Raw genomic sequence first — 27926 nt, forward strand, 5'->3', positions numbered from 1 at the left:
TGTTTTGTTTTTTGTTTTTTGTGTTTTTTTTTTTTTTGGTTGTTTTTTTAGTTGTAGATGGACAGAATGCCTTTATTTTATTTTGTTTTATTTGTTTTATTTTTTTATGTGGTGTTGAGAATCAAACCCAGTGCCTCACACATGCTAGGCAACCGCCCTACCACTGAGCTACAACCCCAGCCCCTCGAAGGCTTTTTATTACTGCCGATATCTCATTACAAGTTATTGGTCTGTTTAATTTTTTTCTTTGTTTGTTTTTGTTTTTTGTTCTCTTGATTCAGTTTTGGCAGATTGTATTTGTCTAGAAATGTACCCATTTATTCTAGGTTTTACAATTTGTTGGAGTATAAGTTTTCAAAATAGGCCCTAATGATCTGCTGGATTTCTGAGATATCTGTAGTGATTTCTTCTTTTTCATCTCTTAATTTCATTAATTTGATTTTCTCCCTTTTTTTCTTTTGATTAGTTTGGCTAAGGGCTTATCCATCTTGTTTATCTTTTCAAAGCACCAACTCTTTGTTTCATTGATCCTTTGTGTTGTTATTTTTTATTCTCAAGGTCATTAATTTTAGCTCTGATCTTAATTATTTCCTTCCTTTGGACTTGGCTTGTTCTTCTTTTCCAAGGGCTTTGAGATGCACCATTAGGTTGTTTATTTGGGAATCTTTCTAAAGGAATGGGTTGAAGATGTCTTGAAAAGGCTTCTGAACTTTAAGGATCAATTGCTGATGAAAATGATTAGAAACATTTCCAAGCATGATGGACCAACTAAAAATGTGTTTATTGATTTTGTTGGGGACCTTGCAGCCCAGATCTCTAATGATGAAGAGGAAGTTTGTGATGAATGTTTGAGAACTCTTGCAAATTTGACCATTACAGATTTAGATGGGAGTCAGCTCTTAAATAGTACCAGTTAGTTCCATACCTCAAGGATAAACGAAAACCAGGTGCTGCAGAAAATGACTTTGTTTTACAAGTGGTTATAATGATTAGAACTATATCTATGGATGACTCTTATGCTACATTGCTAGCAAAATCTAGAATAATCCCTGCACACATCAAATTTCTAATTGCTTGACATTAAAACAATGAGTTTGTATGTTGGTTTTCCACCAAGCCCTGAGAAATGTCATAATCAAGGGGACCCAGGCTTTAGCATATCTTGTAGACATCATGCATGATAAAAAATAGTGAAATCTGAGAGGTCTGTAATATGCTATATATTGTAGTGGAATATGATGAAGAATGGGCTAAGAAATTTCAGAGCGAGAAGTTTTGCTGGCATAACTCTTAGTGGCTAGATATAGTATAGAGCCACCAGATGGACGAGAGTGAGCAGTACTTGTATGGTGATGATTGAATTGAGCATATGTCCATAACAGAGATATTCTTGAAGCACCTAACTATTTCTATAATTCAGATGGATTAATTCCCTCTAAAGGAGCCATGATTCCTTCAGTGATTATCATGGAGATGTAGTTGGGCAGCATTCATTTCCTCGCAGTCTTGAAATGGATAACATTGGCCAACCAGAGGGCATTCTTGGATACCCTGCCATAGTTTATGGATTCTCCCCTGATGAATCTTAGTAATAAGGCTGTTAGTCTCAGTAAAGTCATCTCTTTCCATGTGTATTCTCAGCTTAGAAGAAGTCTGTATGGATTGGGTTAATTCTGATCTTGGCCTAATAAAGCATAATACTATTATGGGTCTGTGTTTCTTCTTCCATATTATTAGCTGCAGATGAACTTCATCCCTTTCAGTTGATGCTACCATTGCTCCCTCATCTACCCACATCTTGATGCTGAAAAACATTTCCCATGAGACTCAGAAGTGAATGTAAAAAGGCTGCTAGATTAGAGAACAAACACTACATTATATACATTAAGTGAATAATTTAATTTCTATTAAAAAGATCCATGAAGTGCAATAAAACTCCTTTTGTACCTGTAATCATACAGTTTAGTCTTTGCACCTGGCTTGTTTCAATCAACAATATATTAATGAGATTCACTCATGTTGCAAATAACAGTACTTTATCCATTGTCAACCCTATATAATATTATATCAAGAGTTGGCAGATTGTGGCTCAGAGGCCAAATGTGATCATGATTCATTTTTTACCTTATGGATATCAAAGTATTATAAAAGAAAATGACTTTGCTTCCTACAGTACCTTTTAAAAATATGTGTAATATTTCTCTTTGTTTAAATAGGAAAATAATCTCATGGATCCTGAATTAAAAGAACATGTCCCTTCTTTCCATGATTATGAATATATTGCATGTATAAATGTAGATACCCACTAGTGTAGATACCCATTATATATTTTGTACTAAAACATAGCTTATACTTGCACACAAGTTTAGGGGAAAATTTAAATATTTTACTTAATTGTTTTATTTTTAAAAAAATATTTATTTTTTTTATTATAGGTGGACACAATATCTTTTTTTTTTTAATGTAGTGCTGAGGATTGAACCTAGCGCCTCATGCATGCTAGGCAAGTGCTCTATCTCTGAGCCACAACCCCAGCCCTTAATTGCTTTATTAATATCCTGAATCTTTACACATAAGACCTGGCAATACATATTTGTTATCAAAACTTTTGAAATGACCCAGAAGGATATAAGAATCAAAGTAATGGACGCCTCTGCTCATCCCTTTGGCTTGTAATCCAACCCCTTCTAAATAATCATTATTGACAATTTTGCAGGGTATTCTTACAAATATATTTATGACATGAAAGTGTTGTGGTGTGTGTGTGTGTGTACACTTTTTTATTTTTTAACACACCTGGGATCCTAATATGCATACTAATCTATAACTTGTTTTCATATTTAATTATATATTATAACTATATTTCCATTTTTGCAAAATAGAATTCTTACTCATTCTTTCTCATTTTTTAAAATAATTTTTTAATGTACAATGAATACATATCTCATCATCATTCCTCAAAAATAGCAAAAATTAAACTATTTCTAATTCTTTGTGTAAGCATACATGAATTTTTCTTTTTGTTTACCTATATGAGAATAAATTTAAGAATGATTTTTCGACATTGAATTGCTGAGTCACATATATGTGGTTTTAAACTTTTGACAGATAGGCAGGGCACAGTGATGCATGCCTATAGTCCCACCCACCTACATGGAAGGCTGAGGTGGGAGATTGCTTGAGCCTAGGAGTTTGAGACAGGCTTGGGAAACACATTAGGTCTCTATCTCAAAAAAGGGGGGGAAATGAGGGATGATGGGTAGGAAAGACGGTGGAATGAGATGGACATCCCTACACTAAGTACATGTATGCAGACACAAATAGTGTGGCTCTGCTTTGTGTACACTAGAGATATGAAAAATTGCGCTCTCTATGTGTAATATGAATTGTAATGCATTGTACTGTCATATATAACAAATTAAAATTTAAAAAATAGATATCACTAAATTGCCATTCAGAAAAGGCAATTGGCCATTTTGCCCCACGAGGCATTATTATTATTATTATTGACAGCAGAACTGTCTCTGCACTTTATGAAATCTAGAATCAGGAAGTTTTATATTGATTGTTTATTCTGTTGTTTCAGAACAATGAGATGGTGGAGCTACAGAGAATACGGATGAAGGATGAAATTCGAGAATATAAGTTCCGGGAGGCCCGGCTCCTTCAGGACTACACTGAACTAGAAGAAGAGAATATCACTTTGCAGAAACTAGTGTCCACGTTAAAGCAGAACCAGGTGAGATTTAAGAAGGTTTCTTTTAGATACATACAGATGGATCCACAGATTCTGACAACTCTAGTTCCATCACCTCTATTTCTTAGGGAGGAGCTTGTCAAATTTTTTTATAATCCATTAATCTTTTTATGAAATATTTATGTACTGAAATTTCTCAGCTTTCCTATTTCAGCTACAATGTAGAAGGAAAAAAATACACCTATAAGGAGTATGATTTACAATAAAGCTTTACTAATAAAGATACAAAGGAGAATTTTGGTTGATTTTATTTCAGCAGTTAAGCCCATTACAGTAAACTAAATCTGACAACTTCCAGTTAAAAGCCTGGGTCTATAGGCTATTCATTCTACAAGCTTAAGGTCTCCCTACAATCACTTGTCTCATTCTTTTTGCTTCCTTCTTCCCTCCTTCCTTTTTCCCTCCTTCCCTCTCTCCTTTTTTTTAAATTTATTTTTTAGTTTTAGGTGGACAAAATATCTTTATTTTATTTTTATGTGGTGCTGAGGATCAAACCCAGTGCCTCATGTGTGCTAGGTGAGCACTCTACCACTGAGCCACAACCCCAGCCCTCTCCTTTCCCTTTTTTGGTAAATTGCTTTTAAATCATAGAAGGAAAGGGATTATAAAGTATATACCAGCAGGAACAAAAGCATAAGAAATCAAGTGCCTGATTTCTTTTTCAGCTGTACCCTGTACCCTGATTCTAAAGATGTACATTTACATAATTGTGTAATTTTTTTTTTCTGTAGTAAGGCTTACATGGCTTCCTTTTTCTAATTGTTTTGCAACATGTTTTTGCATAGTTATTACTAATTGAATTCTCAAATCTGTAATATGAGAAGAATCCATTTATGAATACAGCTGTATCGTGTAGTTAAGTAAAGGCAACTTGGATATCCAAATTCTTTTGAAGGAGCTTCCTCAGCCATAACCTCTACTTTGGTCTATATGCTATCATAACCTCTCAGTTCAGGTAACCCGACTATGTGCCCAGCACTGTACTAGGCTGGAAAGGTACAAGAATTCATAAGGCATGATTCTTGACCTTGGTAAACTTGGAAAACAGCCAGTATATACTTTTAGAGTTAATGAGCTGGGGATTTAGCTCAGTGGTAGATCTCTTGCCTAGCTGATGTGAGGCCCTGGGTTTGATCCCTAGCACTGGTGGGGGAAAAAAAGTTAAGAGGAAAAAAGAAAAATATGGATTGACACAATTAAAATTTGGTTTCTAATCATTGCCACTTAGCTTTGGAGTTGCTAGGGAAGCAAGATGTCTACTGATGAGAACAGGGGGTAGATTCAGCCCATCAAAAAGGGTTGTCAGGAAATCCCCCTGTGTTTTTACCTCTTTCCTTCCCCTTTGAGCACTAAACACCCCATGCACCAGAGGCCAGCAGACCCACATGTCACAGGAGAGTAGGGAGCTGAAGCTCCAAACCTCCATTCTTGTGTCCCAGCAAAAGAAAATTTAAAGAATTTAAAGAAAAGCCATGCAAAAGAATTTTATTCTAGTGAAAGTAAAGTTAGGTTGAAGCAGAGAGCACTCTCGAGAGGGTGGGTCCTTTCTGAGCAGAGAGTGACAAAGGAAACAGTGTGGCTTCCAAATTTATTGCTGTTATACATTTGCCTTGAGAACTGGGGTTTACCTTCCGCACTCTTCCGCAGTCATGTGTTGAGCTCCTCCTTTGTGTTGGACAGTGGAGTCTTTGACCCCAGTTGGTCCTCTCCAGACCTGTCATGGTGGCCTCCTATTCAGAGTGGCTTCATCTACAAGTCAGTCCTATGTTAATGTAGGGACTGGGTTTGGTGGCCAAACTACCTTAGTGCACTTGCATCATTAAAGAAATTTGTCTTTTGAAATATATTGAGAAACTTATGGCCACAAATCCTAACTTCACAATGACCCAAGTAGACCTTGTCAGGAGTTAGCCTCATTGATCTTTCTTTCTTGACCTGTTTGATTGGCTCCCTTTGTTTCCACCTATTTATTCTCAGGGTTTGTGCACCTGTTATTTTTGTATAGGTTACTTATTTGTTCATTTGCCTTAAAAACAATTTAAAGAAGCTGAGCACGAGAGTGCACTCTTATAATCCCAGCAAATCGGGAAGCTAAGGCAGGAGGATCACAAGTTCGAGACTAGCCTCAGCAAGTTAGTGAGGCCCTTAGCAACTTAGTGAGATCCTGTCTCAAAATAAGAAGTGAAAAGGGCTGGAGATGTGGCTTAGTGGATTCAATCTCTGGTAACAAAAAAAAAAAAAAAAAAAAAGGTAAAGAAAACTCATGACCATGCCATGTTATTGGTTTGCATTCTTCTGCTCATTACTATCTACTGCCTAACACAGGCATCCCAGGTCTTATTTTGGCTGGGGTAAATGAGCTTGCAGTGGAGAAATTAATACTAAGAGGAATTTTTTAAAAATATGCTTCTCAGCTGGGTATGGTGGTGCATACCTAAAATCCCAGCTACTTGGAAGGCTGAGGCAAAAGGATTAAAAGTTGAAAGCCAGCCTTAATAATTTAGTGAAACCTGATCTCACAATAAAATTTTTAAAAAGGGCTGGGGATACCCCTCAGTGGTAGAGCGTTTATCTAGCATGTGCAAGGTCCTGGTTCAATCCCCAGAACTCTCAAAAAATGCTTCTTAAATTGAGAAGGATTTTGTGTGTGTGTGTGTGTGTGTGTGTGTGTCTCTGTGTGTGTGTGTGTGCGCGCGCGCGCGAGTGAGTGGGGATTTTGGGGTTCTTTTGTTTGTTTTTGGTGTAGTTTTGGTTTTTGTCACTGATGAAGAATGAAGAGAACTTTGCTTGAAGTACAAATATTTAAATTGCCTTTCCTTCCTCCATTTTCTCTGCTCAGATAGGAACAGGAGCAGACAGCCTCCCTGTGGTCCTGTGTGGTGGGCTGATTCATCTCAGGGATTAATTAGAGCCAGGATTAGGGGTCCTTGGGAGACTGCCAAGGTACCCTGCCTGTGTTCATTAACCTAGAAGCTGTTTCTAAGGGAATTCATTTTATCAATGTGGCTGATCACTGTTTACCATTTACCCAGACCCTTCTACCAGGAATTGAAACAGGGAAACTCGGGAGTTTTGAGGAAAATGTATACATCTCTTCAATTTTACTTTCTAGATGTCAGATGATAATTTCCCCAATTAAATGTTGAACCAATTCAAAATCATTTTCTGTACAAGCTGTTTGGGCTTATTCCCTGACACATGGGTACAAGGTAGCTCCAAGTCTGTCCCAGATAAGGAAATGCTGTGAGTTTTCCCCTACTATTGGCTTTTATTTAAAGCCATTAGCATCATAAATACTCTAATTAATGAATTGAGCATAATATTTTGTGTACAAATGCCACGGGTTTTTGTGAAGAGACAACTGGCATTCAATCACAAAATCAGCCTGAAACTTACTTTGTACTGATCCTCCCCCCACGCTGTGTACCCCAGCCTGGCTGCAGGTTTCTCCAGCAGCAAAGCTACTGCCATTGTAAGATGCTTGGTTCCATGGATTTTTCCCTTCTGAAGTTTTGTTTTTCTATTAGCTATTTATTATTTTCTAAATAATATTTAAATAGCATGTCTTACTCCCTCTTTAAGCATCTATTCACAAATACTTGCTGAAAGACTGAGAAAACAGTGTTCCTTTCTTAACCTTCCCATGGAACACATTAATTCGGGAGTATGGCTGGTAGCTAGGGACTGTCAAATTATCAGATGCTTTAGGCTAGGTAACAACTCCTTGGAATTTTTAAAAGTATATTTCAGTGACAGGGGTGTAGCTCAGTGGTAGAGCATTTAACTTGTATGCACATAGGCCAGCACCACACACACACACACAGAAACACACAAACACACACACACAAATGTATTTTATTTGTACGTCATCATGGCTGTTATATGCTATTTAAATGTTCATTTATGCATTTTCCCCATCAGGCAATTTATTCTCCCATCAAGTATCCACAATCCTAAGTAATGTAGTTAATATGAAACACAGAAATTTCCTTTAGAGGACAATTATTGGTAGTATGCCATGAATTGATTTGTTGTGTTTCCTTATATTTATTCAAAGATATATTTAGGGTAGAACAATTAGCATTCTATAATTATCATTATAAATAATAGACATATACCTCCTTGATTGACTCTTCTGAGTAATTCTATCACTGACATGTTGAAATTCTAATTACCTTTTTTTTCTTTAGAAATGTCTTTTATAGGGTGTTTTTACATAATGTATTCCAGGCACCACACTGTGGTAAACACATTCTTTTTATTGAAATAACACTCTCCTTATTCATATATACAAATAGCATTCTTGAAAACATCTTTTATTCATGTGCCTTACAGAGTTTATTATATGCTGTATAATGTGGTAAACACATTCTTTAATGAAATACCACTATGCTTATTCACATATGTATCTAGTATTCCTGGAAACTTCTTTTATACACGTGTCTTTACAGACCTGCCCCACAGTGCTCCAATGACCTTCTGTAACAATGAATTTTGGTTTTCATTTCTCCCCATTGTATCTCCCAGTTTTAACTGGGCCCAAGGCTGCCCAGAGTAAAAGCTACATGCTTCCAGCTCCCTTGCATCAAAGTATGTCGTAGGATCAGCACTGGCCAATAGAATATGAGAAAAAGCAATATGGGAACGATGGGATGTTTCTGAAAAGGCAGAGGGTGTGCCCCTTACTTACTTCAGCCCACTGCCAGGCACAGGATCAAGATGGCAAGCCAGCTTAGCTCATGGACCAAGTAGAAATGAGGACAGAAAGAGAGGAGGAGCCTGGTTCCTGGTAACCTCCTGGAGCAGAGATTCCCCACTGGTCTTGACAGTCTGCCTCCATACTGTTACATGAGAGAGGAAAACTTTCATCTCGACTGAGACAGTCTCCTGTAGGTCTCTGATGTATCAGCCAAACCTGCATCCCCACCAAACCCATATTCTAACATTTGCAAGATACATGATCACACCAAGATTATGTGAGAGGGATAAAAATACATGAAAAGTAGTGGTTTATGATCTCTTTTCAATTCTTAGAACCATTTTTAAAATTTAAGTTTAAACTAATAAATACCAAAGTTAAATATAAAGCCAAACAGTTTATGTGAGCATCCAATAGCAGGATGTCTTTGTTTTTCTAGTTTATTTTTTCACTCACGGTTATTCAGCAAATGCTTATTGAAGAGCAGAATTTTGTTTTAAACACTGTGAAGGAACACTGAATCACTATGAGGGACACCTTGGTGAATAAAAAGTACTTTCTCCAGGCAGATTTCAAGGTAGTTGTAGAAGTAAAATGTTTATGGAATGGTGACATGTGACAAGTGCCAAGGAAACAATCCCAGGGAAGGCCCAGCAGCTCAAAGAGAGACCTCTGTCACCTGTGGGTTTTCATGGCCAGGAAGTCGTCTGAGCAGGTTCCCACTTGAATACAACTCAAAAGAATATTATATTGATAACACTATAGATATGTTTTGTTATTGGATAACTTGCCCCTTTTCTTTCAGATTTTTTTTTCTTTTTTTTCTTTTTGTACCAGGATTGAACCCAGGGGTATTTAACCACCAAGCCACACCCCCAGCCCTTTTTCATATTTTATTTAGAGACAGGGTCTCGCTAAGTTGCTTAGGGCCCTACTAATTTGCTGAGGCTGGCTTTGAACCTGTGATCCTCCTGCCTCAGCCTCCTGGACTGCTGGAATAACAGGCGCTCTTTCAGATTTGATCCTTAAGCCTATATAAACTTTCTTTGCTTTCTCATCTTAATCTCAAACATATCTTATTGAGATTTTTTTTTTATTGTATTCTTTTAACTTAATTTATCCCTGGGTATAAAAGTTTCCTATTTATAAATAATGACATTTTTAAAAGTAACAGTGATGATAAAAATCTTTCCATGGATTGTATTTGGATAAATTATTAGCAAAAAAAAAATTCTGATTTATTAGGCAAACAATTTCCTCTTTTGACGATTGGATCCTATAAAAGAAATCCTAGAACAGTAGAAAACTTTTTCATCCTGCTAAGAATTAAATTATATACTTATATAGATTTCTGTTACCAAAATAAATTAGAAAAAGTGACAATGTCATCATGCTATTAGATGCTAATTATATATAATTATATATATGTGTGTGTGTGTGTGTGTGTGTGTGTGTTCATTACATATATAATTTCTAAGGAAATCATCCTCTGTTATCTTAAGGAAATACTGTTGCTTTTTATGATTTATTTCAGGCTGGGGGTATAGCTCAGGGGTAGGGTGCCTCCCTAACATGGATAAAGCCCTGGATTCAATCCCTAGCATCTGAAAAAAAAAAAATCATGTGTCTATGGTTCATTTTGTAGACGAATGTTGTCATCTTTTTTAGTGATTAAGTCCACTAGAGCGCCTGATGGCAGTTTTGTAAGACCCAACTTTTAGTTTTATGAATCTTCTTTGTCCTATCTAATTCAGGTCGAGTACGAAGGCCTAAAGCATGAGATCAAGCGGTTTGAGGAGGAGACGGTGCTGCTCAACAGCCAGCTGGAGGACGCCATCCGGCTCAAGGAGATCGCCGAGCACCAGCTGGAGGAGGCGCTGGAGACGCTGAAAAACGAGAGGGAGCAGAAGAACAGCCTGCGCAAGGAGCTCTCCCAGTACATCACCCTCGGCGACAACCACATCAGCCTCTCGGTCGACGGCCTCAAGTTCGCGGAGGACGGGGGCGAGCCCAACAACGACGACAAGATGAACGGGCACCTCCACGGGCCGCTGGTGAAACTGAACGGAGACTACCGGGCGCCCACCCTGAGGAAAGGGGAGTCCCTGCACCCGGTCTCGGACCTGTTCAGTGAGCTGAACATCTCAGAGATTCAGAAGCTGAAGCAGCAGCTTATGCAGGTGAGAACTTTGCCTAGGGCTGAGAGAAGGGTCGATGGCACCATGGTAGATGGCATGTGGTGTGTGGTGGGATTTCTGATTCTGGTGTTTTAGTTCCAGGCTGATTTTTAAAAATGTTGCTTCTTCAGGTAGAGATAGAAAGCACAGTCTTTTAGAAGGATACGACAGAAGGGATGTTGAAAAGAAATCTCTTATTTGTATCATTTTAAGGAATGAAGTTCTTAATGTGGTACAGATACGCAATGGAATATTACTAAGCTATAAAGAAGAATGAAATTATGGCATTTTGCCGGTAAATGGTTTGAACAGGAGACTATCATGCTAAGTGAAATAAACCAATTCCAGAAAACCAAAGGCCTAATGTTCTCTCTGATATGTGGAACGATGAGATGGGGGAGTGGAGATTCACTGGATTAGGGGAGAGTGGGGGGGAAGGGCGGGTAGATGGGAATAGGAAAGCCAGTAGAATGAATCCGACATAACTTTCCTATGTTCATGTGTGTAACTCTACATCATGTGGCACTCAAATGAATTTCTTTGTTTTTTTTTTTTCTGAGAAAAAAAAAACAGATTCTTACTAACATTTCTGACTAACAGAGAATCTAAAAGCTTTATACACAAGTGGAACAGAAGAAATTGCAGTTTTTTATCACAAATAACTGTATATCTAGTTTCCAGATTAATGGTGACATTTCCCAGGAGTACTTTAAGCTATAAAAAAACAACAAGGACTTTATGTATACAAATTGGCTAGGATACTATATGATTAAAAACACAGAACAGGTATAAATCTGAAACCAAAGTGCCGCCCGCGTTCGGCGAATGGGCCGAGTCCGACGGGAGACGTCGGGATTAAAAAGACACAGGAGTCCGAGGTCCTTCATCCAGGGGGAATCTGACTTTATTATCTCAGCTCATACTTATATATTTCTTTCAGATAGAATAGAAAGCCACTAGTAGGCGGGAGCAAGGAGGAGGGGAAAACAGGTGGTTCATGTCGACTCATAATGAGCCTTCAACTAGGAACCTTATCAGACCCAAGCAGGTCAGGACGTTCCCACATGACCATTACAGGCTGAAATAATATGAAAACAGACACCACAAATCCTTCAAGGCCTTGTGAGCTCCTTCAAGGCCTTGTGAGCTGGCCTCTTTGACGTGCACAAAAATCAGGGCTGGATCCAAGCCCTGGGGGCCGGGGGGGAGTCCGTGCCAGCAGTTCCCCCTCTTTTGTTTGTTGCACGTCAAAGGGAATCAAGTAGCCCCTGTCTTAGGTCGTTCACTGCCCTTACAGTGCTTACCCGTCTCTGGGGAGGCCCCATTCCCCTGCCTTAGGTTGCAGTGCAAGCGTGAAAGTTGCCCGTCTCTGGGTACTACAAGATCAGCTCGTTGTTGCCAAGGCGTTTAGTGGTATCTACTCAGCCAGTCATTATTAGGTCTTTAAGTGGTTCCGGTTCAACAGGGCGTAGAGTCAGAGGAGAAGAATAATAAAATAAAGAAGAAAGGGGGGTGAAAGGAGGAAGGCATGAAGCAGGGATCATTGTAGAAAAATCGTCTTCGAATTGGTCGGAGACAAACTTCAGCAAAATCATCCTTGGTTTGTAGGCGTTGATAATGGACCTGTATTGGCTTAGAAGTCAAAATGTTAATTTGATCTTTAATAAATTGTGTTATTCTATTGACAAGGCAGGGGCCTATAGCAACTATAAGGAGAAGGCCCGACAGGGGTCCAAGCAAAGGAAGGAGATAAGGCAGAAATCCATTTAGTCCCGTCCAAAGGGGATTTTCAAGTAACTCCTTTTTTCTTTTCTCCAAGTCATCTTGAAGTTCCTTAATTTTTGTACGGACTATGTCTGACTTATTAGCATAAAAACAACATCTCTCCCCCAAGGCCAAACAGATCCCACCCTGATTAGCGGTTAGCAAGTCTAAGCCACGTCTGTTTTGAAGGACCACCTCTGCTAAGGAGTCTATTTGATCTTGTAAGTCCTTAATGGTCCCTGATAGGGTTTGTACATCGTCTATGAGTTGTTGGGATAAGCGGCGGTACGAATGTATAGCCGTGCCTAATCCGGCTGTACCGGTGCCCACAGCAGCGGTCACTCCAAGACCCACAAGAAGCGGCAAAAACTGAACAGCCCTTTTATGTCTCCTGATCAAAGTGTCCAGGCTAGGAATAGGCAGGGGCTCATCACCTGAGACGATTGTTACATCAGGGAGGAGAAGTGCCAGGACACATCCGCCCGTCCAGTTGGCCGGGAGCCTGGAAAAGGCAAGGTTTCCGCCACAGACAAAGACAGTACCGTTGGGAGGACAAAGAGGTGGGGTTGGTGAGGAATATTTAGTGACCACCGAGCAGTTCCTTACATTCAGGAACCCTACATCAACATCATTAGAAGTGTTTTGAAAAGATCCTATAAGGCACATTATAAAGCCCTCCACAACTTGCACCCTAAAGGGTAACCCAGGGCCACACGCTGTGCCCTCTTGAATGGTATTATTAACAGGAATGGCCAGTGGCATCATTACACCTGTGGTCATACAAAGCCAGCAATCTCTGGCAAGAGTGGGATTGGAGTCATTAAGCAGGGAAAAGGTGGTCTCTAAAATACCTAGGGTGTTAGCGTCTAGATCAGGGAGTTGGGATTTAGGTAGTGCCAGGGGGTGATACATAAGTTTGGGGATCTCTGGTTCCAGTCGCCTAATTACCTCAATGTGTTTAATGGCATCTGTGGGCCCCCCTCCATCAGAGATCCCTACAGGGGCCGTGCTAGACCAGCAGGAGGGCTTGCCAACAATACCATAACAACCAGCCAGCTTCATGTAGCCAGATATGTCTCCCCCTCCGAACATAGGTTGAGAAGAATAAGCACTATTTGGTGGACCCTCCCCTTTGACGGCAGTCAGCGTGAGCAATTTTGTATGCCTCAGCACACTTGGGATGGGACAGTTGGTATTTTCATAGTCCCTTTGTCTCTTAGGATTTTTTTTGGCAACAATAAAAACATTTCATCTGAGTGAAGTCTGTGTGCCGTCAAATCTAACACCTATGCTTAGTTACTACTGATCATGTCGAGGGGCACAGGCTGGAATATAACACCTTAAATGAGGTGATATGCAGCTTTTCAGACTATCTTCCTTGTGATTAAGAGCTCTTTTGATGGATAGGAGGAATAAGTTCAAGAGGTCTGCCGTACAATATGGTGGCTATAATTGATAACAATACATTTTATTCTTAAAAATTACCAAGAGAGTAGATTTTTTTTGCAAATGATAAGTATGGGATGCAATATATATATATATATATATATATATATATATATATATATATATATATATTAATTAGCTCAAAATTTAGCCATTTCACAATGTATCCACATTTCACAACATTCTGTTATACATGGAAAGTATGTACAATCTTTTATTTGTCAATTAAAATTAAATTTTTGTAAAAAAAAAAAATAGAACCTCTTTAAAGACAGCATACATAGGCCATACCTTGTTGGCCTTTTCTTGTCTTACAAGTCTCCATCTATACACATAGATTATGTTATCTCATTTGTAGGTGTTTACTTAACCTGGTTGGGGGGGAGGGGACCTGTGCATCTTTCTGCCTTGAATGTCAGGAATGCTGGGTAGTTGCTTTCTCTGAAGCTCCTTCACAAAGAGGGAAGGCAACACATTAGCAAAGCACTGGTCTCTTACCATGCCTTTTGTTAGAATTAGGAAAAAAGAAAATACAAAACCTGCTCTCCTTCTTTAAGAGGTTAGACTGCCATCTGCTGGGAAATGATAATAAATAATAAAAATCTACAGGGACTACAGTTTAAATATTGCCTCCTTCTAGGATTGCACTGTATACAACCTGCACAGTTGTACTTTAAAGCCCTTGTAAAAATGCCAGGCCTCTTTTGTAGAATTGTGAAGAACAAATGGGATGGTAACTATGAAACTATGTGTCATTCATAAAACTGTAAGTTATTATTACTGTACTGGGAACTATCCATCAGTTTTGAGGTGCCAAGGTCTCCACTACCATTTTATATAAACAGTGAATACAGAAACCATAAAATTATCGGAAAGGGTAGGTGGTGGTGGTAAGCCTTGATTGAAATTAGGGGGTGCTTTTCTTCCCAGAGCAAATTGGTGTGAATATTTTACTGCTCTATGTATTCTAAGATTATGGAATAAAGTACAGGAATATTTAAAAATTCAAATTTAGTTAATCAAGCTTTCATTTCACATAGAAACATATGCACAAAAAATATAAGAGAGGGCTGGGGATATAGCTCAGTTGGTATAGTGCTTGCCTCACATGTGCAAGGCCCTGGGTTCAATCCCCAGCACATATATATGAGACAGGGGTTTAGCTTGATGGTGCAGCTCTTACTTGTCTAGCATGTGTGAGGCCAAGTTCTATCCCCAGCACTGCAAAAAAAAAAAAAAAAAAAAAAAAAAAAGATAAGAATAATACAGTAGGAAAACATGTTTTGTTCATCTAGGGGTCCCTGTAAGCTTGACAATAGGCCTCCATAGTGAACAGCTCAATCAGCATCATCCCTTATTCACTAGAAGAAAATCTGAGGGTATTACTAGATAAATTATTTTGGCTTCTTGCTACCCTAAGGACCTTGCTCTTTCAAACAGATTATAATCGACATTTTCCAGTGACAGACCAGGACCTTAATTAGTTTTATTAGAAAGAAAATAAGTAGATCCTATCTGGAAAAACTAACTAAATTACTTCATTTATTTCAGGAGTCCTCTGTGCTTGTGCTGAAATTTATGCCTTTAATTGGAAAAAAAAAAAAAAAACACTGTTTAACTTTACATCCACATGGAGTCTGAGCAGGAAAACAGGTTCAGTTTTTTTAAATGAATTTATTTATTTCTTAGTATCATGTTGGATAATTTTACATGTAGTATGATAAAACAACTATGTTTCTATAAAACTGAAGTTAGTACATTTTGTTGAACCTCATAGATGTAAAAGAAATAGATTCATATTGTATTTGGGTCTATTCTGTTAAAGGCAGTTTTAATATTTTCTATAATGATCATAAGTTATAATAATAGCTTTCTGTATGTCCAATAAAAGTTCAATTTTTATTTGCTTAATTGGCTGGTGCTTATAACCACCATAGGGGGAAGATCATGTCATCCCTGTTGTACAGATAGGGATGGGACGAGGACACTGTATGTTGCATCATTTGTTCAAGGTCATAAATCTAGCAAGTGGAGCTGCCCCACACAATCAGTTAAATATTATCTCTGCTTGGCAAGAGCTTACTCCCTATGTATGGGATGAAGTTAATTAGAACACGTTTGGTCAGTTCCTAGTTCTTAAAACCTAAGAGACACTTTCCTAGTACAAGTTGAGCACTTAAGTGATTAAACTACTTTAGAGTTTGTATAAACTTCGTAGGGAAGCACATTTCCAACAAACCTTACCTTTTCTATTACATATCAGTAAACATAAGAAGAGCATCTAATAATCACAACCAGGGAAAGCCTCTGAGTAGTTTTTGTTGTTGCTGTTCGGTTTTGTGTTTGTTGTAGAACAGGGCTTATGGAGATACCATTCACAAAGCATAGAATCCATCTGTTTAAAGTGGTTGTTAGTTTATTCACCAAGTTGAGCAACCATCATTGAGCAACCACAGTCAATTCTAGAACATTTTCATCACACCAAAAAGAAACCATGGGCTCAGTGTGGTGGTGCAGACTAGTAATCCCAGTGACCCAGGAGGCTGAGGCAGGAGGATCACAAGTTCAAGGCCAACCTCAGCAATTTAGCAAGACCTAGTCTCAAGATAAAAAGTAAAAAGGGCTGGGGAGTAGCTCAATGGTAAAGTACCCCTGGGTTTAATCCATAGTACCGAAAAGAAAAAGAAAAGGAAGAAACCACGTATTTATTAACAGTCACTCTACATTTTCCCAGAAATCCCCAGCCCTAGGCTGTGAACATTTCCTATAAACGGAATCATATAATATATTGTCTTTTGTGACCGGCTTCTTAGCATTAACATTTTTCAAGCTTCATCCATGTTGTAACCTGTAACAGAACTTTATTCTTTTTTATTGCCAATAATATTCCATGGCATAGGTATATCACATTTTATTTGTCATTTATTAGTTGATGAACATTTGAGATGTTTCCAGTTTTGAGTTGTTATGAATAAATTATGCTGCTGTGAACATTCACCTATAAGCTTTGGGGTGCATATATGTTCTAATTCTATTGGATCGAGTTCTAGAAATTTCAGTGACATGGTTACTCTGTTCCACCTTCCAAGGAGCTGCCAGACTATTTTTCTAAGTGGCTGCCCCATTTTATAAACCCTTATGAGGGCTTTGATTCCTCTGCCTCCTTGCCAGCACTTGTTGCTGTCTGCCCTTTTAATGTAGCCATCCTAGCAGATGTGAAGTGCCATTTCATCAAGGTTTTGATTTGCATTTCCTTTTTTTTTGTCAATAGACCTTTATTTTATTTATTTTTATGTGGTACTGAGAGCAAAACCCAGTACCTCACACATGGTAGGCAAGCACTCAACCACTGAGCTACAATTTGCATTTCTTTGAGGACTAATTATGTTGTGAATTTTTTCATGTGTTTCTTGGTCATATGTAAATTTTTTTATCTATTAACTTCCTTTGCCCATTTTTTTGATTGAGTGATTTCTTTTTATTATTTAGTTGTAGGAGTTTTTTTAAATATATCCTGGATGCAAATTTATTATCAGATATAGGATTTTCAAACATTTTTTCCTATACTTTGGATTGTCTTTTCACCTTGGTAGTGTTCTGTGATGCACAAAATTTTTTTAAATAAATATATATTTTTTTATTTATTTAAAAAATATATATTACATAGATATGTAATATCTATGTAATATATTATATATATGTATTTTTTTAGTTGTAGATGGACATGTTTCCTTCATTTATCCAGGCAACATCTATTGAAAAACTGGTCTTTTCTTTCCTTACTGAGTTGTCTTGACACCTCAGTTTATCAGATATGATAAATAAACTGATAAATCAGTTTATTCCAGATAAGAGTCTATTTCTCTTCCATTGATCTACATATTCACTTTTATGTTAGTATCACACTACCTTTTTATTGTGTTGTAGCAAGCTTTGCAATTTCCTTTTTTTTTTTTTTCTTTTCTTTTTGTGGTACTGGGGATTAAACCCAGGAATACTGCACCACTGAAACTATATGCCCCATCCTTTTTTAAATTTTGAGTCTTGCTAAGTTGCCCAGGCTGGCCTCAGACTCTTGATCCTCCTGCCTCAGCCTCCTGAGTAGCTGGAATTACATTTGTGCACCACCATCCCCAACTTTCTTTGTCCTTTTCTAAAAACTATTTTCAAGATCATTTTTACCTATTCAGTGGCCTTTGCATTTCCATGTGGATTTTATGATCAGCTTGTCAGTTTCTGTGAAGAATTCAGCTGAGGTTTTGATAGGTTTTGCATTGCACATCGAGTTCAATTGGGGAATATTGTCTCTTAATATTAAGTCTTTTGGCCCATGAATAAAGGGTATTACTTATCTTCTTGTTTGATTTTTTTTCTTTTTGTTTTTAGAGATTGAGCCCAGGGGTGCTTTACCACTGAGCTAAATTCACAGCCCTTTTTATTTTTCATTTTAAGACTAACTTACTCAGGGCCTTGCTAAGTTGCCAAGGCTGGTTTTGAACTTGTAGTCCCCACCCCACCCCCATCCTACCCTTGTCACTGGAATTACAGTATGCATTACCACCCCTGGCTTTAGGTCCTCTTTAATTTCCTTCAACAATGCTTTATGGTTTTCAGAGTATACATTTAGCATTCTTTTGTTAAACTTTACCTAAATATTTTATTCTTTTTCATAGTGTTGTGAATGCAATTATTTCATTAATTTAAGGTTTGATTTTTTTCATTGCTAGCATGTAGAAATATAATAGAGGTTTGTACATTGATCTTGTATCCTGCAAACTTATTATACTTTTTTATTTGTTCCAATATTTTTTTTTTAAAAAGTGGATTTCTTGAAGCTGGGGTTGTGGCTCAGAGGTAGAGCTCTTGCATGCATGAGGCACTGGGTTCGATCCTCAGCACCACATAAAAATAAAAGAAAGGTATCATGTCTACCTATAACTAAAAAATAAATATTAAAATAGTGGATTTCTTAAGAATTTCTATATACAAGATCATATCATAACAGGGGCGACAGTGTCTCATTGAGGGATGCCTCTTCCTGCCAAGGAGGGTGTAAACCACCTGGAAACTTAAAGTCTAAATTAATTAGTGAAGAACAAAACACAAATAATCAGAGATATATTTACATAAAGCAGAGCCCCTGATAGATCTAGTCCACATAGATGCTGGAATTAGACAAAGGAAAGATGGCTCCTGTGGTTTATTTAAGGGGGTACATCAAAGGCAGGGATAAGGTTTCAGGGCAGAGTCTTGCTTCATGATGTCTTGTAGTCAGCAGGTGGATTGACATCTTGGCAGGTCACATGCAGCTCAGGTGCAGTGTGGGATCTTGGCAGAGCTTGAGTGGGGGGGAGAGTTCACCTGCATTGGGCAGTCGGTCCCTGTAGCAGGTACCACGGAAAGTTCCCTATGCCAGACTTATCCCCTCACTAAGCTATGATACACAACACAGTCCACACACAAGCCACGGACAGCTTGTGACAATATCATCTGCAAATAAAGACAATTATGCTTTTTCCTTTTCAATCTAAATGCTTTTTATTTATTTCATTTTCCTGCCTACATTCCCTGGTTAGAACTTTCATACCATGTCAAATAGAAGTCGCAGAAGTAAATCAGTCAATCAGTCACGTCGTGTTGCTGATCTTAGCAGGAAAGGATTCAGTCTTTTTCACCATTGTTCCATTATAGTTGCATCTGGAATGTCTCCCAGCCTAGTCCCCAATACATCAATGTCCAGAGATGAAGCTTTGGGAAAGTGACTGGAATCATGAGGCCCCTGATCTCATCAATAGAGTAGTCCAGCCAGACACAGGGGCTCACACCTGTAGGGCTCACACCTGTAATCTAGTGGCTTGGGAGGCTGAGACAGGAGGATTGTGAGTGCAAAGCCAGCCACTGCAATTTAGGGAGCCCTAAGCAACTTAGCAACTTTTTACCAAAAGTAAAAAGGACTGGGGATGTGGCTTAGTGGTTAGGTGTCCTTGAGTTCAGTCCCCAGTACCAAAAAAAAAAAAAAAAAAAAGAGTAGTCCATTGACTGGTTCATAATTGAATGGACTATTAGGAGATGATGGAAACTGTAGGGGGTGGGGCCTAGTCAGAGGAAGTAGGTCACTGGAGGTGTACCCTGGAAGGGTATGTCTTGCGCCTTTGCTTTCTTGCTGCCATGAGGTAAGCAGCTCTGGTCCGCCACACCTTCTCTACCATGATGTTCTGCCTTACTATGGGCCCATAACAATGGAGCCAGCCAACCAGGGGCTGAAACCTCTGAAATCATGAGCCACAATAAATATTTCCTCCTCCAAGTTGATTTTCTCACATAATTTGTCAACAACGATGGAAAGCTGACTTACAGAAGTGTGATGTTATCTATGGTTATTTCATAGATGCCTTCAATCAGTGTAAGGAAATTTCCTTTTATTCCTACATTGTTGACCTTTTTTTTCCTAGAAGGCACATTGAATTTTGTCAAATGCTTTTCCTGCATGTGTTGAGGAATCATGTCGTTTTATATTCTATTAAAACAGTGTATTTTAAAAAATATCTTTGTTTTATTTATTTATTTATGTATGTAGTGCTAAGGATTGAACCCAGTGCCTCACGCATGAGAGGCAAGCACTCAACCACTGAGCTACAACCCCAGCCCAAAACAGTGTATTTTTCTCTTTTTTTTCCTTTTTTTTTTTTTATTAGTTACACATGACAGTACAATGATGTGTATTTTTCTTATTGATTCTTGGATGTTAAATCAACATTACATCCCTAGGAAAAATCCCACTTCATTGTGCTATCTAATCCCTTTTATGTTACTGGATTCAGTTTGCTAGTATTTTGTTCTGTATTCCTAATTGATAATCAGCATGTATTTTTCAGTTCCTGTAATATCTTTGTCTGGTTTGGGTATCTGAGTAATACTAGGATCTCAGAATGAGTTGGGAAGGTTTTAAATATTTTACTACAAAGAAAGGATAACTATGTGAGATGATTTATATTTAGCCTGATTTAATCATCCTCCAATACATAATGTATCATAGTATCACAATGTCCCAAAAATATATACAATTATTATTTTTAATTTTAAAAACAGAATTATGTATTGATTCAAAATTCACATACAAGAAAACTCATCCTTTTATTTTATTTTTTTATTGGTTGTTCACAACATTACAAAGCTCTTGACATATTTCATACATTAGATTGAAGTGGGTTATGAACCCCCAATTTTACCCCAAATGCAGATTGCAGAATCACATCGGTTACACATCCACATTTTTACATACTGCCCTATTAGTAATTGTTGTATTCTGCTACCTTTCCTATCCCCTACTATCCCCCCTCCACTCCCCTCCCATCTTCTCTCTCTACCCCATCTACTGTAATTCATTTCTCTCCTTGTTTATTTTCCCATTCCCCTCACAACCTCTTATATGTAATTTTGTATAGCAATGAGGGTCTCCCTTCATTTCCATGCAATTTCCCTTTTCTCTCCCTTTCCCTCCCATCTCATGTCTCTGTTTAATGTTAATCTTTTCTTCCTGCTCTTCCTCCCTGCTCTGTTCATAGTTGCTCTCATTATATCAAAGAAGACATTTGGTATTTGTTTTTTAGGGATTGGCTAGCTTCACTAAGCATAATCTGCTCTAGTGCCATCCATTTCCCTGCAAATTCTATGATTTTGTCATTTTTTATTGCTGCATAGTACTCCATTGTGTATAGATGCCACATTTTTTTTTTATCCATTCATCTATTGAAGGGCATCTGGGTTGGTTCCACAGTCTAGCTATTGTGAATTGTGCTGCTATGCACATCGATGTGGCAGTATCCCTGTAGCATGCTCTTTTAAGGTCTTCAGGGAATAGTCCGAGAAGGGCAATAGCAGGGTCAAATGGTGGTTCCATTCCCATCTTTCCCAGGAATCTCCAAACTGCTTTCCAAATTGGCCGCACCAATTTGCAGTCCCACCAGCAATGTACAAGTGTACACTTTTCTCCACATCCTCACCAGCACTTGTTGTTGTTTGACTTCATAGTGGCTGCCAATCTTACTGGAGTGAGATGGTATCTTAGGGTGGTTTTGATTTGCATTTCTCTGACTGCTAGAGATGGTGAGCATTTTTTCATGTACTTGTTGATTAATTGTATATCCTCCTCTGAGAAGTGTCTGTTCAGGTCCTTGGCCCATTTGTTGATTGGGTTATTTGTTATCTTATTGTCTAATTTTTTGAGTTCTTTGTATACTCTGGATATTAGGGCTCTATCTGAAGTGTGAGGGGTAAAAATTTGTTCCCAGGATGTAGGCTCCCTATGTACCTCTCTTATTGTTTCTCTTGCTGAGAAAAAACTTTTTAGTTTAAGTAAGTCCCATTTGTTGATTCTTGTTATTAACTCTTGTGCTATGGGTGTCCTATTAAGGAATTTGGAGCCCGACCCCACAATATGTAGATCAGAGCCAACTTTTTCTTCTATCAGACGCAGAGTCTCTGATTTGATGTCAAGCTCCTTGATCCATTTTGAGTTAACTTTTGTGCATGGCGAGAGAAAGGGATTCAGTTTCATTTTGTTGCATATGGATTTCCAGTTTTCCCAACACCATTTGTTGAAGATGCTATCCTTCCTCCATTGCATGCTTTTAGCCCCTTTATCAAATATAAGATAGTTGTAACTTTGTGGATTAGTCTCTGTGTCCTCTATTCTATACCATTGGTCCACCCGCCTGTTTTGGTACCAGTACCATGCTGTTTTTGTCACTATTGCTCTGTAATATAGTTTGAAATCTGGTATCGCTATACCGCCTGATTCACACTTCCTGTTTAGAATTGCTTTTGCTATTCTGGGTCTTTTATTTTTCCATATGAATTTCATGATTGCTTTATCTATTTCTACAAGAAATGCCATTGGGATTTTGATTGGCATTGCATTAAACCTATAGAGAACTTTTGGTAATATCGCCATTTTGATGATGTTAGTTCTGCCTATCCATGAACAGGGTACATTTTTCCATCTTCTAAGATCTTCTTCTACTTCTCTCTTTAAGGTTCTGTAGTTTTCATTGTATAAATCTTTCACCTCTTTTGTTAGGTTGATTCCCAAGTATTTTTTTTTTTTTTGAGGATATTGTGAATGGAGTGTTTTTCCTCATTTCCGTTTCAGAAGTTTTGTCGCTGATATACAGAAATGTCTTTGACTTATGCATGTTGATTTTATATCCTGCCACTTTGCTGAATTCATTTATTAGTTCTAGTAGTTTCTTTGTAGACCCTTTTGGGTCTTCTAGGTATAGAATCATGTCATCTGCAAATAGTGATAATTTAAGTTCTTCTTTTCCTATTTTTATGCCTTTAATTTCTTTCGTCTGTCTAATTGCTCTGGCCAGTGTTTCAAGAACTATATTGAATAGAAGTGGTGATAGAGGGCATCCCTGTCTTGTTCCAGATTTTAGAGGGAATGCCTTTAACTTTTGTCCATTCAGAATGATGCTAGCATGAGGCTTAGCGTAGATTGCTTTTACAATGTCAAGGTAAGTTCCTGTTATCCTTAGTTTTTCTAGTGTTTTGAACATAAAGGGATGCTGTACTTTGTCGAATGCTTTCTCTGCGTCTATTGAGATGATCATATGGTTCTTATCTTTAAGTCTATTGATGTGGTGAATAACATTTATTGATTTCTGTATATTGAACCATCCTTGCATCCCAGGGATGAATCCTACTTGATCATGGTGCGCAATTTTTTTGATGTGTTTTTGTATTTGATTCGCCAGAATTTTATTGAGGATTTTTGCATCTAGGTTCATTAGAGATATTGGTCTGTAGTTTTCTTTCTTTGAGGTGTCTTTGTCTGGTTTCGGAATCAGGGTGATGTTGGCCTCATAGAATGAATTTGGAAGAGCTCCCTCTTTTTCTATTTCCTGAAATAACTTGAAAAGTATTGGTATTAATTCTTCTTTAAAGGTTTTGTAAAACTCCGCTGTATACCCATCCGGTCCTGGGCTTTTCTTGGTTGGAAGTCTTTTGATGGCTTCTTCAATTTCATCCATTGATATTGGTCTATTCAAATTGTGTGTATCCTCCTGACTCAGTCTGGGCAAATCATATGACTTAAGAAATTTATCGATGTCTTCACTATCTTCTATTTTATTGGAATATAGGTTTTCAAAATAATTTCTAATTATCTTCTGTATTTCTGTAGCATCTGTTGTGATATTGCCTTTTTCATCCCGTATGTTAGTAATTTGAGTTCTCTCTCTTCTTCTCTTCATTAGCATGGCTAAGGGTCTGTCGATCTTATTTATTTTTTCAAAGAACCAACTTTTAGTTTTGTTAATTTTTTCAATAGTTTCTTTTGTTTCAATTTCATTGATTTCCGCTCTGATTTTAATTATTTCTTGCCTTCTGCTACATTTGCTGTTGTTTTGCTCTTCCTTTTCTAGGGCTTTGAGATGAAGTGTGAGCTCATTTATTTGTTGTTTTTTTCTGTTTTTGAGGAATGACCACCAGGCGATGAATTTTCCTCTTAAAACTGCTTTCATTGTGTCCCATAGATTCCGATATGTTGTGTCTGTATTTTCATTTATCTCTAAGAATTTTTTGATTTCCTCTTTATGTCTTCTGTAACCCATTGATCATTCAGTAACATATTGTTCATTTTCCATGTGATGTAGGATTTTTCCTTCCTTCTTTTATCATTGATTTCCAGTTTCATTCCATTATGATCAGATAAAATGCAAGGTATTATCTCCACCCCTTTGTATTTACTGAGGGTTGCCCTATGGCATAATATATGGTCTATTTTTGAGAAGGATCCATCTGCTGCTGAGAAAAAAAGTATATCCATTTGATGATGGTTGATATATTCTATATATGTCAGTTAAGTCTAGGTTATTGATTGTGATATTTAGTTCTATAGTTTCTTTGTTCAACTTTTGTTTGGAGGATCTGTCCAATGGTGAGAGAGGTGTGTTGAAGTCACCCATAATTATTGTGTTGTGGTCTATTTGATTCTTGAACTTGAGGAGAATTTGTTTTATGAATGTCGCAGCACCATTATTTGGTGCATAAATATTGATAATTGTTATGTCTTGTTGGTGGATGGTTCCTTTTAACAGTATATAATGTCCTTCTTTATCCCTTTTGATTAACTTAGTCTTGAAGTCGATTTTATTCGATATGAGGATGGCCACCCCTGCTTGCTTATGAGGACCGTGTGCATGGTATATTTTTTCCCATCCTTTCACCTTCAGCCTGTGTATGTCTTTTCCAATCAGATGTGTCTCCTGGACGCAGCATATTGTTGGATTTGTTTTTTTAATCCATGATACCAGCCTATGTTGCTTTATTGGAGAGTTTAAGCCATTAACATTCAGAGTTACTATTGATATATGGTTTGTACTTCCATCCATGTTTGATTATTTATCCTTTTTTTAAAAAATTTAGTTTGTTTCTCCATGATTATCTTTCCCCTCGCCCTCTGTCTTTACTGAGGCACTTCCTCCTGATGGTTTTGGTTATTGTTTTTCATTTCTTCCTCGTGTAGTGTTTTGCTCAAAATGCTTTGCAATGCTGGTTTTCTGGCTGCAAATTCTTTTAACTTTTGTTTATCATGAAAGATTTTTATTTCGTTGTCATACCTGAAGCTTAATTTTGCTGGATACAGAATTCTTGGTTGGCATCCATTGTCTTTCAGTGTTTGAAATACATTGTTCCATGACTTTCTTGCTTTCACTGTCTGTGATGAAAAATCCGTTGTTAACCTTATTGGTTTACCCCTGAATGTAATCTCTCTCCTTTCTCTTGTAGCTTTTAATATATTCTCTTTGTTCTGTATATTGGATATCTTCATAACAATGTGTCTTGGCGTTGGTCTACTGTGATTTTGTGTGCTCGGTGTCCTGTATGCATCTACAATTTGTATATCTGTTTCCTTTTTTATTTCTGGAAAGTTTTCTGTAATTATTTCATTCAGCAGGTTACTCATTCCCTTGGTTTGAATCTCTGTACCTTCTTCTATCCCGATGACTCGTAAGTTTGGTTTTTTTATGTTATCCCATAACTCTTGGATGTTTTTCTCGTGATTTTTTACCAGCCTTTCTGAGTCGGCTAGACTGTTTTCAAGATGATATATTTTGTCTTCATTATCTGACGTTCTGGCTTCTACTTGCTCCACTCTGTTAGTGATACTCTCAATTGAGTTTTTAATTTGGTTTATTGTTTCCTTCATTTCTAGAATTATTGTTTGATTATTTTTTATAATCTCTATCTCCTGATAGAGATGCTTAACTTCTTTTATCTGTTTATGTAATTCATTCTCAATGTGTTCTTTTGCTGCTTGAATTTGCTGTCTTGTATCCTCTTTAAGGTTCCATTCCATCTGTCTAAGGTGTTCCTTGAGTTCTTTATATGACCATTTTTCTAATGACTCTAGGTCCTCCTGAATATTTAGGCTGTCCTGCATTGTCTGTACTCCTTTTCTTCCTTGATTTTTGAAGCTGCTCATGTTGCTTCTTGTTCTGTTTGACTGATGAATTACTGTTTACTCCTATAAATTTATTAGATGCTTGGGAGGAAAGGTATTAGAAGGGAAGGGAAGAAATCACTAAAGAGAATGAGAGTAAGCAGGTAGAATTCAAGGAAGGGGGGATAAGATAATTGAAAATAAATGAAAAGACAAAAGAAGAAAAAAAATAGGAAATAAAAAAAGAAAAAAAAATTTTTTAAATAATAAAAAAATTAAAATTAAAATTAGAAGAAAAAAATTTTAAAAAATTGTAGAAAAAATTTAAAAAAACAACAAGAAAGAAAAATGAAAATGAAAGAAAAACCCAAATCAAAAAAAAAGAGAAAAGAAAAAAAGAAAAAAAAAAACTAATAAATGCAGTCTTAGAGTTTGATTAACTTCTCTTCCAGTAGGTGGCGCTGTGCCCACCAGGCCAAGTTTCTCCTGTCAATACGCGGGAACCAATCACTGTGCAGCAGCTCCTCCCAGACTGGGCGAGTCTCCAATCCTGAGTGCCTAGGGCCTCCTCTTGTGTCTAGTCACTTCCCACTTTTCCTCTAGCCAGGCCCCTCTCACGGGTGCCGCGCACCACAATACTGGCTACACGCCAGGTCTGCTGCTCCCGGGAGCCCTGTTTTCATGAACGACTGGGCACACTCTTCCAGTTTGCCATTCCCTCAGACCCTAAGTTTGTAGAGCTTGGGGCTGAGAATCCTCAACGAATTTTACTTGCCCTCCGGTAGCCACGCCCCCGGTAGCTGGTGCAAGAGACCTCAGTTGACAGCACTGGTGGGAGCGGTAGTTCCGTGCTGCGGGTCCCGCACCACCTCTGATTCCCTCGGTCTGGCTATCGCGCTCACGGGAGAGCTGGGAGGGGCCCTTAAGGTTTCCCCGATGTGTGGAGAGGGAAGGCTAGGGAATTACACACCTGTAGCCGCAGGTTTCAATGAAGTTATCTCCTCCGCCGCAGTCTGATGACGTCAGTTCTCTGCCATAGTGGTGTCTCTTGCAAATGGCGACAGTTCGTTTCCCTTTGCCGGGCGACCAATGCAACGGGTGGGTCCTTACTGTCTCTCCCAAGCCCCGTTTCAAATCTGTGGCCACTACCTATGAAGGCTCGGTAGGCATTTACCTCCGTAGGATCAGAAGGGCTGACCAGTTGTTTCATCCGGATGGATTAGTGCTGAGTCACAGCTGTTTGTCTGCGGGAAGCAGGCGAACGGGAGCTTGAATTCAAAACTCATCCTTTTAAATTGTTACAAAATTAAATTCATGGAAGTTGATAGTTTAAGAACAGCTTTGATTTCTTTTCCTATAGAAGTCCTAATGTTAATTGCAATTATCTTTTCTTGGTCTTTCACAAAAACTCTATTGGTCCACAATACATGTAAATATGTTTATTTAAAAGGCAAACAGGGCAGTTCCCAGTAACTTGGGAGCCTGAGACTGGATCCCCAAGTTGGAGGCCAGTCTCAGCAACATAGCAAGGCTCTGTCTCAAAATTAAAAATAAAGAAAGAAAGAACTAGGGAGGTGATTTGGTGATAGAGCACTTCCCTGGTGTGTGGCAGGGCAGGGGTCAGGGGGATATAGA

General features: G+C 38.1%; 1 protein-coding gene across 13 annotated transcripts in view; it reads left to right on the forward strand.

The window, feature by feature from the left end:
* The window catches only part of BICD1 (BICD cargo adaptor 1), a 245684-nt gene that overhangs the window by 174091 nt on the left and 43667 nt on the right, over positions 1–27926 (forward strand). For all 13 annotated transcript variants that reach the window (XR_014024008.1, XR_014024009.1, XM_081309424.1 and 10 more), the window contains exons 3-4: positions 3587–3739; positions 10211–10636. Coding sequence is in view for 11 of the 13 variants with exons in the window: in XM_081309424.1 (XP_081165550.1) it covers positions 3587–3739; positions 10211–10636 (579 nt within the window). In the remaining 2 variants the exon portion in view is untranslated. The remainder of the gene's footprint in view (positions 1–3586; positions 3740–10210; positions 10637–27926) is intronic.

Source organism: Spermophilus citellus (genome assembly GCF_964194105.1).
Source record: "Spermophilus citellus genome assembly, chromosome: 10".
Classification (NCBI taxonomy): Eukaryota; Metazoa; Chordata; class Mammalia; order Rodentia; family Sciuridae; genus Spermophilus; species Spermophilus citellus.